The sequence below is a fragment of the Apiospora phragmitis genome, assembly GCF_038363925.1.
Source record: "Apiospora phragmitis strain CBS 135458 chromosome Unknown utg000005l:1.0-4161743.0:1.0-4166827.0, whole genome shotgun sequence".
Classification (NCBI taxonomy): domain Eukaryota; kingdom Fungi; phylum Ascomycota; class Sordariomycetes; order Amphisphaeriales; family Apiosporaceae; genus Apiospora; species Apiospora phragmitis.
Window position 1 is genome coordinate 1513418 of NW_027117403.1, and position 15698 is coordinate 1529115.

Genomic DNA, 15698 nt, shown 5'->3' on the forward strand with positions numbered 1-15698 from the left:
GGTGACGGGTAGGGATAACTGCGTTGTCTTTCGAACCATGTCAGACTGTGAGACGAGTCACAATATTTCCTCCTAAATTTAGACAACGGGGTTTTGGTGGTGACGTTGACGGATGATGACGCGCCCAGAAACCGTGCCACCCAGACATCGTAGGGTCAAGAAGGAAAAACCTACAGCCGCAACAGCGCTTAGAGACATGTAGGTGAGCTAAAGAAAGAACGTTATGTGGAAAAAGACACTACAAATAAACAGACGGAAGGAGAGAAAAGCAAACGTCTGCAGTCAAAGTGGGAAATGGAAAGATTGGACATGTGGTCCTTTTAGGACTTGACGTTCCAATAAACACTTCTGCAGCCGCACCGGCTTGCATCATGAGGCTACATTATCAGTCTTAAAAATAGTAGCAGCTTGCTTAAAATAGAGGCGGTCCTGAACCAACGACGACCCAAGACCACGGACAGAATCCGTTTACCTATGAAGGACCCTTCTGGTTACATACGTGATGATGTATGGCTGCTGCTCACATGCACCTATATCCAACACCGGTAACAGGACCGGGGAGGGAGATCTAGATGCCTATGTACTCCTTAGTCTGAAGGGACATGAGGCACGCATGCACACCGAGACTGGACCTCCCGGGCCCCCCCTGACGTTGATTTTAACCTTCGCGGCTCTGTTGCTCAGGTACACCAATTACATCGGCGTGATAAGGACAAGGGACACGTGCATGACACCAACAGCGTAGCTTCAACCCGAGTGCGAGAGGGAGGGGAGGGAGAGATTGGCGCCCGCAGATACGTGGTCGTCGTGGAGGCGCCCAGCACAGACGGGGCATGCAGGACCCTGAATAGCTTCTTAGCTTGCTTCTACAGATCTCACAGAGAGACTGGGGAGCAGCAGCCAGAAGGGCATCGGCGGGCCAATGATGTGTCATGGAGGCAGCAGCGGCGCTTCTAGAAGAGGTATGCACCATGGGCCATGGGTCGTAGCTGGCCTGAGCGCTTCTCGCGATATGCAAAGAGCGAACTGTGTATCTGCAATGAGCGACGGGAACCTCGCATGAGGGCGCGTGTTAGCAGTAGCGCCCATGTACGCCTCCGTCATCGTCAGTCAGTCCCACCCCGTGCCCGCGTCGACAACAATGGCGTCGACGTTGACCAGTAAACGTCGACGTTGACCAGTAAAGCGAGCCCGGGCGGATCCCAGGGCGACGGAACCCAGGGGAAGATGCAAGTCATCGTTCGCGAAGACGACAAAAATAGCCTATCCACGTAGGCCGCACAGGTAACTGGTAACCACGGGCGCTTCGTTCGCGATGGTAGTGGTGGATAGGCGATTGACGGTCGCCCAAGAAGGAAATATTCTAGAATGTTAGGTCAGTGTTGAGCCACAGGTGCTAAGAGGAGAGGCGGCGGCGCTTAAAACCGTCATGGGACGGCGGCTATCCAGGAACGCCTGTTCATCATTGGCCAGGCCCGAGCTGTCTGATGATGAAGCCTTTTCGAATGAGCGCTTACAAGTGCCCGCTAGATACGATCTCGAAAGGTCTGAGCCAGATAGAAACGCACTTGATCAATTCTTTGAAATTGGTGCCCAGTTTCAGAAAGGTAGGCTGACTGTCTGACTGGGGGTGGTGATCTTGAGGCTCTTTCGACCGGAGAGTCGGGTAACGAACGGGTGATAAATTGCTGGTCTAGGCGAGAGGTCGGTCACGGGGGGGGGGCAGGTCAACCAGTCCATCCCAGCAACTGTACCCATGTCGTGCCGTTCAGCTGCATTAACATACTCCTGAATAGTTGATCCTTCGCTTGTGACCATCGAGCCGAAGGAATCGGTTCGCGTTAATCCCGTTGAGTCTCAGGACGGCGACCACTTTTAGCGCGGTTCTTGTCATATTTGTCCAAGCCAGCCCCGATGCTTGTCAAGGTATTGCGACGACGCAGGCTCAGCGGATTGCCTGACTGTCCCCATTCCTTCTCGACCCTTTTACCTCGGCTGCTGCCCCATCTTTGATGACATCGCTGGCTCCTCCTACGCTACCTCCTACAAGGCTCTAACCACTATTCCGGGTGTGCACATGCATGCTGTTGGATCTTGATATTGCCCTGGCACAAAGGAGATGAGGAGTTTGGCAATCCTTGAATGGACAGCTCCGGTATGAGCAAGCCAACGACCATTCAGCCCATATAGACTTGGAATTACCTCAACGGGAAGGACATCCTTCGCTCTTCGGTCCCGCCCAGCCCGTTCCTGTCTTCTCGCCCTGCGCAATGACATGATAATATATGGGTGGGCGTGGGAGGTGAGGGAGGGTTGTTTGCCGTGCTAGGCGCATTGGCTTCCCAGTGCGACCATCCGGAATCGGCCTGGCTAATAATAATACTCCCTGTTTCTCGTCACAAGGACCAACGCAAACAAATTGAACATTGAACCACGCCCTTGGGATGGATCAGCCACCATTGTCCAGAAAGGGACATGCCGACGAACTACACCCTAGCGACCCCTCAACAAAACTCGCTATTTCGAGAACCAACAACACCAACCGCTTTCTTGGACTCATATTGCTGTTATTTACCTGTTCTATTGATAGCCAGGTAATCCATGGATGGGAAGAGACCTGGCCATTCTGGGACGGATATTGTTTGGCTTGTGATCTGTGATCGGGTGCGGTAACCAGAAGAAACGACAAACCGGACCATTCGTAGTTAGGGCGTTCTCGAAGCAAATAAGCTGAGAAGTGACGAAAGCATTTCTCGGCTGCCTAGGTAGTTGATTGTAAGCGGCTGGCGCGAAACAAAATGCACACTCGGGTACTTGGTATCTCGGCTATTCAGCCGCCGTTCTGAAGCCGAAAGAACCCGTTTCGGAACTCTAATAGTAACCACTAACGAAGAAATAGGCTCGATGATTCTGAAACACATATCATGCCCTTCATTTTCCGAGAATCACCAAGGGCTGTTTGTAGACTGATATACGGAGTGAGGAACCGTATTGAGTGGTGTATTGATGTATCTTATTCCGAGGTGCATTACTCCGAGGAGCACGCAAAAAGCTAGATGACGGTCGGTGTTACGGTGTAGCGTGCGAGTGGCTGAGAGCAATCATGATCAATTGACGAGGGAAAAGTACTTGTCGAATGAAGTACCTTGGGCCAAGCAAGCAAGCTCACAGAGCCCTTGGCGATGGTTTACTCAACGTCACACTAGCGTCGTAAATCGCGCTTCTTCTGTTGGTACGGCATGTATCTCTTGACTCTTGGGACTCAAACACCAAAGTCTGGTTAAACGGTAAGGTTGTGTCAAGCGCTGCTGCCCCGCAGAGCACTGAAGAGAGGGAACGAGCCACTCAGGCCAATCTGTCAGTACCCCCCAGGGTTGGCATCCGTGCGAGTGCCAGGTGAGAGGGGGAGAGCAGCAGGGGAGATACAAAGGGACAAGGGGGGCTCCGGTTTTATTAGACGATGTCAAGTTGGCTGGTTGGCGTCAAAGCTGATCAGTTCCCATAGAAGCGGAAAAGTGCCCGCACAGCGGCGCCAGCAGGGGGAGGGTCGCAGGGGGGCCATGTCGTGGACAAGGGTTCCATGCAAGGACTGATGGTCTTCCTGCGAGGATCGAGCCAGGCTGGCAGCCCATCGTAAACTGTCTGAGTCGAACCTGAATCGCGCCTACCGCATCCAACCCCCAGAACCAACGCCAACGAGTACCGGCCGCTGTGCCGTTGAAAGCGGCCTCATCTCCAGGCCTTTCGAACCTGGCCTCTCCTATTTTATACGTTATCTGATCCCCACCATCGCTATTCGATTATCGTGTATTCGATCGCAAGTGTTTCAAGTCGTCAATGACGCCATTGCTCAGTGGTGTGCGTGGATTTCTTTTTTGCTGTGCCCTTTCGTTGTGGTCTGATTCCAGCGCCCGGAGTGTTATTGATGGTAGAGTCTGTCTGCCCTTGTGCGAGAATCCGGACAGCGACTGTCGGTCTTGCCGCAATAGGCACCCGTTGACTGAACAGAAGTTCCTTTCAGTTACAGTCGACTGGCTCATCTCGGCCACACTAGTCCGAATTGTACACTACACCGAGATCAACCACTGCACATCGGAATATTTCCAAAACGTGGAGTGGAGGAGAGGGCGAAAAGACATCTGACAGATGACGATACCACGGTTCCGCGGCGGCACTAGTGGAGGCCAAGTCACTGTTAGTCGTCACCTTTACGCCGCCCGCTTCTGGAGTTGAGTTGCTTTGACGCCCGTGTCTATTCCCTTTGCGCAGATGTGCACAAGAAAGATAGACGAGGAGGGAGGCAGCCAATTGGACCACTAGTCAAGGTGTGTCTGTATGTCGTGTATTTCTGCTTGCTGGCCCGAGGTGATACCTGCCTTACGAGTATGTACTGCATGAGAACGAATAGAAAGAGGCGAGTCTGTGTAAGTTACATTGAGACGGGGATGCGCCACGGAAGCCACACCACATCGCCTATGCGAACTCGGCGAAGCGTTGAAGTTCTAAATTAAGACTCGGTATCGCTCCTGGGGGAGCTCGCCCTTATTTTCAATAGTGACTGTAGGGCGCATCTGGTGTGCAGTCTGTCCCTGTCATAGGCCGCGTACTTGGCTCGGTGCAGCCAATGGGTGTAGCGATGCCGCTTAGTATTCATCACTAACCTTAGGTTCTGAGGCGGTTAGTTTTAGGGCACGGCATTCCAAAGTGGGTGGAGCGGCAGGAAGGAGGGATCTGTCTGTTGCTTCCGCAGATCTAATAATGCGCGTGTGTGGTGCAACAAGCGCTTCAGGCTACGGTATTGCTTGCATCAAGCCGACCGAACTGTCGGCGGCAGAGTTCACGATGATCAATCAGGTATGTATGTACGTCTTGAAACGATTATGCGATATTGAACATGTTATGATGTTGTTGGCTCAAGTTGACCAAGGTACGCCCGGTCTGGGGTATGGCATTCTAAAATTAGGCCAGGTTGAGTGGTGGGATCAATGGTTGAATATCATCCCAACCAACCAGAATACTTCTTAAACCTAGCATATCCTGTCTATCGTCGATGTTTGTTTCGGCATGTATGCAAGTATGCTATCTACAGCAACACATCCATGTAAAGCTATTGGCGTATACTGATTGCAGTATGTAACCTTGTAAGGTTGAGGTTGTTATTGGACGACCATTTGTGTAGTAGTTGCTTCCTCGTTTTCTCGTTTTCTCGGCCAGATCCCGGCTCCATCCCCAATTCCTCCGGAGGTTGTCCGAATGCTCTATTCTGAGATAGATACCCATGCAAAATGGAAGTCTATTAGAAGACGAGAATGCCCTGGCCATGCGCTCGTGAACGGAAGTGACTCTACTACTACTATACGTACAAAACTGTACTTTTGCTACCTAGCCTTTCCGATCCAATTCTGGGAGACTGCTACGGTAAACACCGGAGATTGTCATTGCTGTGGGAGGGGAGGTAGCATTGGAATGTTTCTTTAATCTACGATGTACGTACTTCGCAACCATGTCCGTCGTAGCTACCGCCTGCGGGATCTGGTCACGCGGATGCGCTTCGAACATGAGGTAGCCAATTGCTAGGCCTTGTAGGCCTAGATGCAAGTTCCCCCACTTCGTCATGAACAGCACGACAAAACACATGCGTGCATAACTTACTTCCCACCTGCCGCCGGTGTGTGCCCCTTTTATGTTCATCTCCAAGCAGGAAGCCAGAAATACCGAAGAGAGCCCATTGCAAAAATAAAACAACCACCGTGAATCAGTCACATAGTCGCAGATGCGCGTCACCAGAAGAAAAGAGGGCCCTCATTACATCCAAGATTCAATTTTGCACCCGAGCAGGATCCCCCTTCTCTGGGCATCGTCCACCGTGCTTGCATGTGATACGGCGGACCCATTTCGGTAGATTTTCTCAGGAACCCTGGTCTACCGTGTTGCAGAGCATTGCCGTTCACGTATGTACGTTCCGTCATGGCAATAGGTAGCGGCATTGTCAGAATAGCTGGTAAGCACTATAGCGACCCTAGAGCTTACCACTTACTGCACTGCTACCAGCGCATCGCGGCAAATGGAACAAGTGCAAGGCACTTACTTGGCGGCACGCACCAACCCGGGAGGAGAACCTAACCTGCATCCAGATGCTACTACATGCACGCAACATGAACTTATGTACACATGTAGGACGACAGGCTGGAGCACCGCTGAAGAATCATGGGCGGTGTGTCTGCAAGCAGTCTAGTCTAGTCCAGTCCAGCCCGTACGAGATAACCATCTTGCGACACGAGACGTTGTTTCTGACCGCAGAGGGAGTCGCGGGTGCCGGAAGTCAAAATTGCGCTAGCTCGAAATCCAACAAGTCCCATTAGACGCGGCCTGGAAAGGGACAAGGCTTGCTGCACGGACGCGCGAGGTACCGCTCTCTTCCCAACATGTACCTCCCTCCTATGCACATCCATTCATTTATCCCTTCCACGGAGGCCGCGCCTGATGGTGCAACTTAACTTCAACACACCCCTGGCATCGGTTTCCCATTGGCTGGGGCGGACTAGCTGTCGACCAAAATTCGTTGACCCGCTGACATTTTGCCCAGCAGGCTACTGTGGGCTTCCCATGTACGATTTATGCGAGTATGGAACGGGGTGATCTGCTGTAAGACTCGACTAGAGAGATTGCACCGGTTTTCTTACACGCACTTACATACTGACAACATGTTGTGGGTAGTAGCCGTAACGTTTACTTTCCTGGAATCGCCTCTCACCACGAGAGGCGCATTCAACTCGGCAATTTGTCCGACCCAGACAGCCTGACGGCATAGATGAACATGGAACGACGCCTTGCACGCGCTGGCCCACCGCTTCCCATCTATCCGAAAGACAATTGGGAGTCCTGTCAATCTCATTGGCGGCTACTATACGGGGCACACACCTTGCGAGAATAAACTGGTCTCAGCTCTAACAAATCAAAGGATAACCACCGCTACTATTGATCGAGTAATACGGAGACAGCAAGAATCCTCCATACAGCATGATCAAACACATTCACTTTATTCTTGGTAGTTTGAGAGTTATATATATATGTGCACATTATATAGGGACGGATCCATCTCACTCCGGCGCTGGCAGAGTACAACCTGCGTTACCGAAACTGCCGTAGGCCCGTGTGGTGATCGAGCCCATGTGGCAGTATCGGTGGCTTACTCGTCTCGTTGGGCTGGGTCCTGAATACAATAAGCGGTCGCCAGTCGCGTATCTTGGCGTCTGTCTCGTCAGACATTGCCGGATTGGCCCTTTCAAGTTAGACTAGCCGGGAGCTGCGGCCAAGCTCGCCACAGCTCAGAATAGTGTTCATGTTTCATGGATGGGTTACAGTACTTCGGACATCTGGTCATTCGCCAGAGCTGCTACTGGACGGGCCGAAAGGTATTACTGGGTTAGGCGGTTTGTCATCACTCGCATACGAAGGGTCAGCAGCGAGACATCGATGCCAATTTGGGCTAAAAAGGACGGCTTGACGGGCAGCCATTCGAATCCCTGGCTGCATCATGGTGCGGAGGGGCTGGGCATGTCGGTGCTTATGTATGACATGCCAGCATTCTGCTTGATGCTGCTTGCTGTGCCAGATTTGTGCGGAGGTGATCGACAGCGACTTGCCTGAGCTGTCGCGGCTGTCGAGCTTTTTAGTTTCAATATCCGTTCGTTCAGGTCAGGCAGATCGCGGCCCCCAACAAATTGAGACTATCAGATTCTTACATACAACATACATCATACCACAAGCGGCAACCTGCCTCACCTAGCCGTGAGCACTTTAGAGTTTCTCACTGTCCCTGCTCGGTATTCAAGGGGGGAAAAGAACAGGAGAGACATGGGCACCAATTACGAGTATGGGGTCGCATAGCGCGTCAAGCGGCCCTCATTTGCTGGCAGCCAGATGCTTGTCTCTCCTCGTCTCCTCTCGCTCTCCCTGGCTACGAGCAAACTAGGTCCAATGGACGCCGCGTCTGGAACGATTGGGCGCCAATTTTTGGGAGGACGGACTCGGGAGAGAGTCATGATGCCTACGGACGCTCGTGCGCATGTATAGACAGCAGCCATAATAAGCGAGCAGAGTACCCGAGCCAGGACCCATCGTTTGCGCTGGCTTGTGTGGTCCATTAACGTTGTGGCCGACCGCCGCCTAGGGCGTTCTCTGAGTGGACGAGCGACTATCCGGTCCAAGTCCAGTCTGGCCAAGGCAGGTCTCACGATGCTGTGTGTGTTACCTTCTCTCCGAGCGAGCAGTATATACTTCCCCCGAGAATAGCGAGAGGCAGGAAAAAGAAAGTACATCGAAACCCATTGAGAATAGGAAGATTGACGAAAGCGAGTGGGTGGAAAGGGTTGCGGCAACCCCTGCTCCTGTGGCTAACCATTCCTCCACTCACACACTTACCTGACTGCAACCTGAGGTACCTACCTAGACGCACTCGTCCAGGGGGGTATGACCGAAGTACAAGGACCCCTGTTTTCCTTACTGGCCTGAGGTACCCTCCCTACCCTAGCAGGGCGCACTAATTTAGTAGATGGCTTTCTAGTCGCGTCTGTCCCCATCCACCATCCCGTCATGATCAAAGGTACCTCATGTACCGCCCATATACTATCATCCCTACCGCCAGGCCAAAGAGGGCCAGCACGACGAACCCCAGTCGGATGCCCCTCAGCCAGCCCGTCGAATTGCTCAGACAGATATCTCTGCGACAGCCGTCCGAATTAGCAGCACCTCCTCTCGCGGATTGTTCAGAGCGAAGCGCCAGAAACTGGGGCAAGAAAAAAGGCCAGGGTGTGGGGTTTTTAGCTTAGGCGATTAATGTTGCGTTGCGTCTCTCGTCTCTCTCGTCTCTCGCGGGTTGTGCTGCACGCTGTCGAAAGTAAAGCAAAGTACTTAACAAAGATTACAAAAACAGTCGCAGTACCCGCCGCCGAGGCACACACCTCGTTCCGATTCGCATTTTATTGCTTTGCCTTTTGCTGCTTTGCTTTTGCATTGCGTTGACGCTGCGTATCGTTGTGTGTATAATTCGGTCGACGAGAAAACCCGAACGAACTATTACTACTTACTCACTTGCCTTACTTACTTTCATGCTACTGGGCTGACTTGCCGCAACCGTGAGAACTACCACTTTTTCTCCGCGGCTCCGTCTCCTTACATCAGGATCCTAGACCGCAACAACAACTTCCTGCAAATCCGGATCCTTCACCCACACACTCACTCAACTCAACTCAACTTACTCTTTGCTGGGCGAGTGCCATAATATGAACAAGTTATAGACCGACTCTGGAACTTTCTTGGGTCGTCTATTTTTGTCCATCTATCTCGTCTCTTGCACCTCGGACGACAATCTGAAACGCAGAGTTACAGCTCTCGCAGGCGCAGCATAATCGCGCGGTAATCGCCCAAGCGCCCAAATTTCACAACTCACCCTCAACTTACAGATTTTGGAGCCATCTCTCTTGAAGAGCACAACAGCCTGCAAGGAAGGAAAGGGGATTTGGCAAGGAAGGCGAAAAGGTTGGGAAAGGGTCGTGGACCGACTCTCGCAAACAACAACATCCTTTGGGATCCCTCACTCTTTTCTCGTATAGTGTGGCCCCAGCGTCGCCAGCAAGTCCAAGGATCTCTTCGGGATAGCCAAGGTAGGAGCATCATCGGGTACACCCTGTACGCCATACAGCTCAGCTACGCCCGCCAGCCTTACACAGACGATTCCTATATCGCACTTGCGCAGGAAGAGAGTCCCCGCAACTCAAAGCAGCCCAATCGCCGGTCATTTTTTTGAAGTTCGGCCCTTAACAATCCAGCCGCATCTGCTTTCTGCGGTGATTTCTGATCACTCCCTCACCGCAGTCTGCGTCAATTCCGCCTGCAAGTTGGGTTTTCGAGTTTCGTCTCGGCTCTCCGCTCAATTTGTGGCTGTTTGGTGAAATTGGTTACCTCTTTGGGGGCCAATTGAGTGTTGAGTGCGAAACCTCGTATTCGACTGGGTTGTCGTATTGTTCGGAGCAACTGTTGGCAGTATTGGAAGCTGAGACCGACGCTGTTGGACCAGGACCGCCAGGTGCAACCAGTAACTCCAAACGCGCGCAACCGTTGCAACGCTGAACACTAGTTCTTGCCCATCGAGGATAGTGTGAGGGCAATCTCTAGTGATTCCGCAAACCACGAGCTTCCTTGCGGACATTGCGGATTCTCGCTCAATGCACAATGGCCTCTTTCACAGCACTCAACGGAGGTGACCAAAAACCCATGGATCGCGGCAGCGGCAGTCCCACAAACAGGAGGCCCGACTCGGAAGAGCGACCCGAGGTTGCCGTCCCAGGCCCTACGGCGAGACCATCATCTCGTGACATTTCCTCAAACCCGCGAGACCGATGGCCGAGCTCGGGCCCAGAAAGGTCGTCATACGCATATCCCGACGTGGAAGGACCACACAAGCGCAAACGGTCTAACTCCCTCGAGCTCCGTAGAGAGGCTCCGAGTGCTCCGGAAGACAGGACTCATGCGCCACCATCACAGCCGGAACCGCGGGACGTTTACGGCACCTCTCAACATCATGAGCGTGACTACCGCCCTTACGGAGACGAGAACCGAGGTGAGCGCAGCGACCCCTGGTATTCCCAGCATAGCAGGGATGAGCGGTCTGCGTATGAGACGCAGAACTCGGCAGTGTCTATTGCGTCACAATCTGAAGGACAGGGTGAAGATTCGCTCCGCAGATCCCAGATGGATTCGCAACAGGGCTATTCACCAACGAGTCCCGACGATGAGTCCAGCTATTATGGCGGTTCGTACACGCCGGAGCACCGGAGGGATGGGACGGTGATCCAGTCAGACCCTAAGAAGAGGAAGCGGAATTTCAGCAACAGGACGAAAACGGGTTGTCTGACTTGCCGTAGACGGAAGAAGAAGTGTGATGAGACTAAACCTGAATGTAAGTGGCTCCCCCCCCTCCCCCACGACTGCCAACTGGTCGGAAGCTCACTGCAATTCCGAAGGCAATAACTGTATGCGAGGAGGTTTCATCTGCCAAGGCTATGCGAACCAGCGTGGATATCAAAAGATGGAAAACAAACCCCCGGCGGTGCCGCTTGAGTCGAAGGACCCTAGCTACGTGCCCCCTGGTGCCTACGGAATGCCACAGCAAGCCCCCTACCCCAGTCAATCTGCACCTCTGGCAGCGCCGCCCAAGAGAGAAGCCCCTCCGCCATATCGGGGTCATTCGTTGCGGATAGAACCACCTCAAGGCCGTCCAGTGATGACTGACGATGAGCGCACTGCATCGACAATTCCAACTGCATCCACTGCTACCCCGGACAACAAGCTGTCCATACCATCGGCCTATACGGCACAACAAGGCAATCCTTTTCCAACTCCCATTAGTGCGATAAGCTCGGCAGCCAATTTTGAGTCTCGAGTGTTGTCAAAGGAATACCACCAAAGGATACCTCCGCTACACGACGCTAGCCGCACCGAGCCCGAGACTCCTCAATCGGGCATCCCTAACACAACTCTTCCTCAGCTCAACATGCTGAATGCTCCCACGCGAACTGATAGCCCAAGCTCGCATCATCAACAGCCGCCGCCGCCGCCGCCTCCCGCTAGCACCACGAGCGCTCAGGTTGCTGCCCAACTCGCCCTGTCGCACAGCCACTTTCCACCGCCGCCTCGTCAAGCTACCCAAAAGGAGTTGATGCTCCGGAACGACTGGTACCAGCCGTTCAACAAAGAACTAGTTCTGGAACGGGAGAGATGCAGTGCTGCATGCTGGCGGTTCAACAACTCGACGAACCCCAACAACGGGGTTTCGGGCAATGAGCGATCAAGGCTGTTCCGCGAGATCTTGATGCCCACGGAACCCATCAATCTGTCGCCTACCCAACAGTCTCCGGTTTCGAACTCGGGCAGGGTCAGGGATAACGTCGATAACGCCGTCATCGGGGATAACGTCGTGATTGAAGCGCCCTTCACCTGCGACTACGGCTACAACATCACGATAGGACAGAACGTCTTCATTGGACGCAACTGCACCATCATTGACCCCTGCTCCGTCAAGATTGGCAACAACACCTACATAGGGCCCAACGTCAGCCTCTTCGCCGCCACTCTGGACACGAACCCGGCCAAGCGGATGGGCAGCAAGAGCCTGCAGAAGGGAGAGCCCATCACGATTGAGGAGGATGTATGGATCGGTGGTAACGTGATCGTGCTGCCCGGTCTGAAGATCGGCAAAGGCTCCACGGTCGGTGCCGGTTCCGTCGTTACCAGGGTACGTTTCCAGCCGGCTCCTCCTCCAAAACTACTTACCTTACTTACTGACACACTTATTATATAGGATGTGCCAAACTTTACGATTGTTACTGGCAATCCGGCCCACGTTTTGCGCGGCATCCGACCCTAACGCGCGCAATCCTGTCTAAACGGCGCATACATCCTCTCACGTTAACGTCTCTCCGATATCTTCCGCGTCTACTTTTTTCAGATTCGTTGTGATACCCAATTCGTTACTGTTTGTACAGATATCCACGCTTTCTCATTACTTTTCTTTCTTTTTCATCACGCACTCACCCTTCTTCTACTTTGCTCAACTCATGCGGTCATGTGGTCATGTGCTTATGCGGAGAAAAAGATATTTTTCGAATATTGGTAGCATTACAATTCATACATGGCATGAGCGTCTCTCTAACGACTTTTGGTTTCTCGGGTATCTTCCTTTTTTGCTTTCTGTTATATCACTCTTCCTTTTATTCATCATGGCTGGGAGGGACATATTTTAGAGAGCGTCTTCATGTCATGTCGTTACGAATCCAGGAGATGGCAGAAGAGGAGAGGTTATACATGGAATAGAAAGGAACATGGGCTACAGGAGACCAGGCTTTCCTAGACGGGGAGATGGGAAAGTGACTGGGCACACACATTTATATATACAAGCCAGGGGGGTTGGTTCTACACATACATACACACACATATGAGGGGAGGGGGTGGGGAGGAAGGGAAATACCGAGAAGTAACAAACAACTTTTGATGATGTGGATGAGAGGGAAAGGGAAGTGAAACAGTGGAAAAGCTCTGGAAGCTACTGACCTAATCGACCATACCTGATGGATGGCAAGTGAAGGGGCAAAGAAAGCTATGGAGAGTGAGATGGAGGCTCATATATATTATTACGTCTATATCCATCATCATCACCTGTTCTTGCTGGCGGGAATTCCACATTAATGACACGATTACTTCACATTTGCATTCGTAACCTGTTATACCTTATCTGGGTTTCGTGATCGGTTCCCTCTTCTCTTTCTTGTACGCTCTGTGCTCATTCCGTCCACGAGTCGACCAGACAATATCACCAGCACCTACGACCCACCGTCTGAGTCCCGAGAAACTTGATCAAGCATCATCACTATGACAAAGAGGGGAGCAATAGTACTTACCAGCATGGGCAGAAACACAGTGTCACCAGTATATTCAAATGCTTTAGAGTACGTTGCTCCGGCAACTATTCGTGTGCAAAAACCCATAGTTTCCTTTTGGATAATGCTATTGGTCAGGGGTATGACGCAATCGAACACTGATGGGCTGTAAATTAAAGTATATGCAGGTAATTATTAAGACCTTCAGAAAATGCTTAATCAACAACTCAATATTGTTGCTGCTGCTTTGTCTGTGGTGGTCGAGCTTCTAGTTGCTCCTGTCCTGGCGCCTGAAACCCCGCCGGATCAACAGCAGCACGCGTGCTGCTGTTGTCCCCTTCCATCTCGAACGTGTGCGCCGGCGGCGGTGGCGAGGAACACGGCGTGGCAGCATCGTAGTCACTCACCCCCAACTGCTGCTGCATTTGGTAGCTAGCACGGCCGCCGCCGCCGCCGCCCATGCCGCCACCGCTCTGGGCCGGCGACAACTCGGACGGCGTCTGCGGGCCGGTTGTCATCGTCGTTCCGGTCGTTTCGGGCTTGTAGTAGAACCCCGCGTATGCCGCCATACTCGGCCACCCCTGGTGGCGCCTCGATCATCCTCCCTCCCGGCCCTTGCTGGTTCGCACTCCGCCGCCTCCAAAGAATAAACCACCCGAGTCCCACCAGGGCGAAGACACCGATTATACTCCCCACGATGGCCCCTACCAAGCCGCTAGCGATAAGCCCCCAAAATGGCCCGAGCCACCTTTCGCCGCATTGTTATCGTCACCGCTGGCAGCATTGGTTGCCCCCGAAGGTCTAGCCTCTGTCGTATTTGGAGCCCCACCCGTGGGCGTGGTCGTGACTCCGCCACCGTCAGCTGGCGTCACTGGAGGCAACCCCGGGATCGTAGGCAGGGGCAAGTTTCATCGACCATCCAGGACAAGAAGGTGTTTTGGGTTGGGCAATAGGGCGTGGTGGAATACTTCGGCGTATAATCGGACGCCGCCGTGCTTTCGGGCTGGGCCGAGTGGAAGAATGATCGCAGATCCGTGTAGTGCGGCAACGTCTTGGGCTTGCCGGTGTAGTTATAGCCATCCGAGTACTCAACCATTGCCAAAGTGTATGTTCCCAAAGGGTCTGGTGCGTCGGCCCAGTCGTATACTATGACTCCTTCGAAGACGCCGGAATAGTTTCCAACTTAGGATCGTCTTGGCTTCGGTAAAGTTGCGTATATCTCTGTCATAGGCGCAGAGTATTCCGGAAAAGATGATGGGTATTTCAGACCCATGGAATTGGTCGAAGATTTGTGAAATATTGTTGCCACACGCGTACTTCAGACTAACCCCGAACATGTCGATGGAGTCAGCGTACCCGCTACAGGTGAGATAGTCCACTGTCGTGACCTTCATATACTGAGTGACGTCCATTTCAGAGTATGCTATAGGAATGCGGCGGTAATTACGACCATCAAGGAAGGTTTTCATGTCCTTCGTCGCTGCTTTGACGTAGGGCGCCGCCTTTGCATACTCTGCTGCTCATGTGTCAATATTACTTTTAGCCAAGCATTCAGCGGTTGGACTAGCAGTTGTTGATGGTATCGAAACCAACAGCGAAAGCAGGGACGTTGCCGTATCTGTTGCCCAAGCGTTAGCCTTTTCGCCTTGAACGCGGGTACTGTTTGCGAGGCATCCATACTTGGAGAAAGCATCAATCTGAGACGTCCAGTCATCGTACATCGCTCTGTTCCAATCAGGCGTACTCTATGAGACGTTTAAGCATGCGTTGTGGATTACATAGACTCGCGGCTGGAGCACTTACAAGGTCAATACTGAACCCAATAGTGCCTAGTTCGATCCAGACGTAAATGCCCCATTTGTCAAGTGCTTCCATACAACCATCGTGAGAACCCGAAGACAGTACCTCGTAGACACGGATGGTGTTCACACCTAGGTCCGCCATGATTTCTGCATCGATCTCGCACTGCTTCGTATCACGAAGCCTGTCACGAATTGAAGTATCGTGGCCCAGGTCGTAGGTAATCCCTGGCGAAGGCCGTTAGCTTTGACTCCTCCAAGAAGCAGAAGGGCGAGAGCGCCACTTACCTTTAACGAAGAACTGCTCGCAGTTAGGTAGGTATTCTTCATAGTGTTTGTTTGATGGCAGGTAGGCAAGGAAAGATTAGATCGGCTTCCTGCTAAAAAGCAGTGGGTTTTCCAGACTGACGGGTCATGTTGCACCCGGGCCGATCTGTCAGTCGGCAGGCCGGTTGTCAATACG

The 15698-nt window shown here is 52.6% G+C and overlaps 3 protein-coding genes across 3 annotated transcripts; 1 reads left to right on the top strand and 2 right to left on the bottom strand.

Annotated features, from left to right (window-relative positions):
- Positions 1 to 10233: 10233 nt before the first annotated feature.
- On the top strand, positions 10234 to 12427 carry PG994_004509 (uncharacterized protein; the record flags this gene model as incomplete). The annotated part of the gene is made up of 3 exons (XM_066855918.1): positions 10234 to 10960; positions 11025 to 12295; positions 12362 to 12427. The coding sequence occupies 3 exons, from the start codon at positions 10234 to 10236 to the stop codon at positions 12425 to 12427; spliced, it is 2064 nt and encodes a 687-aa protein (XP_066718085.1).
- A 1236-nt stretch (positions 12428 to 13663) lies between these two features.
- Positions 13664 to 14005, bottom strand: PG994_004510 (uncharacterized protein; the record flags this gene model as incomplete). The annotated part of the gene is made up of 1 exon (XM_066855919.1): positions 13664 to 14005. The coding sequence occupies one exon, from the start codon at positions 14003 to 14005 to the stop codon at positions 13664 to 13666; it is 342 nt and encodes a 113-aa protein (XP_066718086.1).
- Positions 14006 to 14344: 339 nt separating this feature from the next.
- On the bottom strand, positions 14345 to 15380 carry PG994_004511 (uncharacterized protein; the record flags this gene model as incomplete). The annotated part of the gene is made up of 4 exons (XM_066855920.1): positions 14345 to 14493; positions 14584 to 14916; positions 14974 to 15181; positions 15240 to 15380. 4 exons carry the CDS (start codon positions 15378 to 15380, stop codon positions 14345 to 14347), a joined length of 831 nt encoding a protein of 276 aa, XP_066718087.1.
- Between the last annotated feature and the right edge of the window lie 318 nt (positions 15381 to 15698).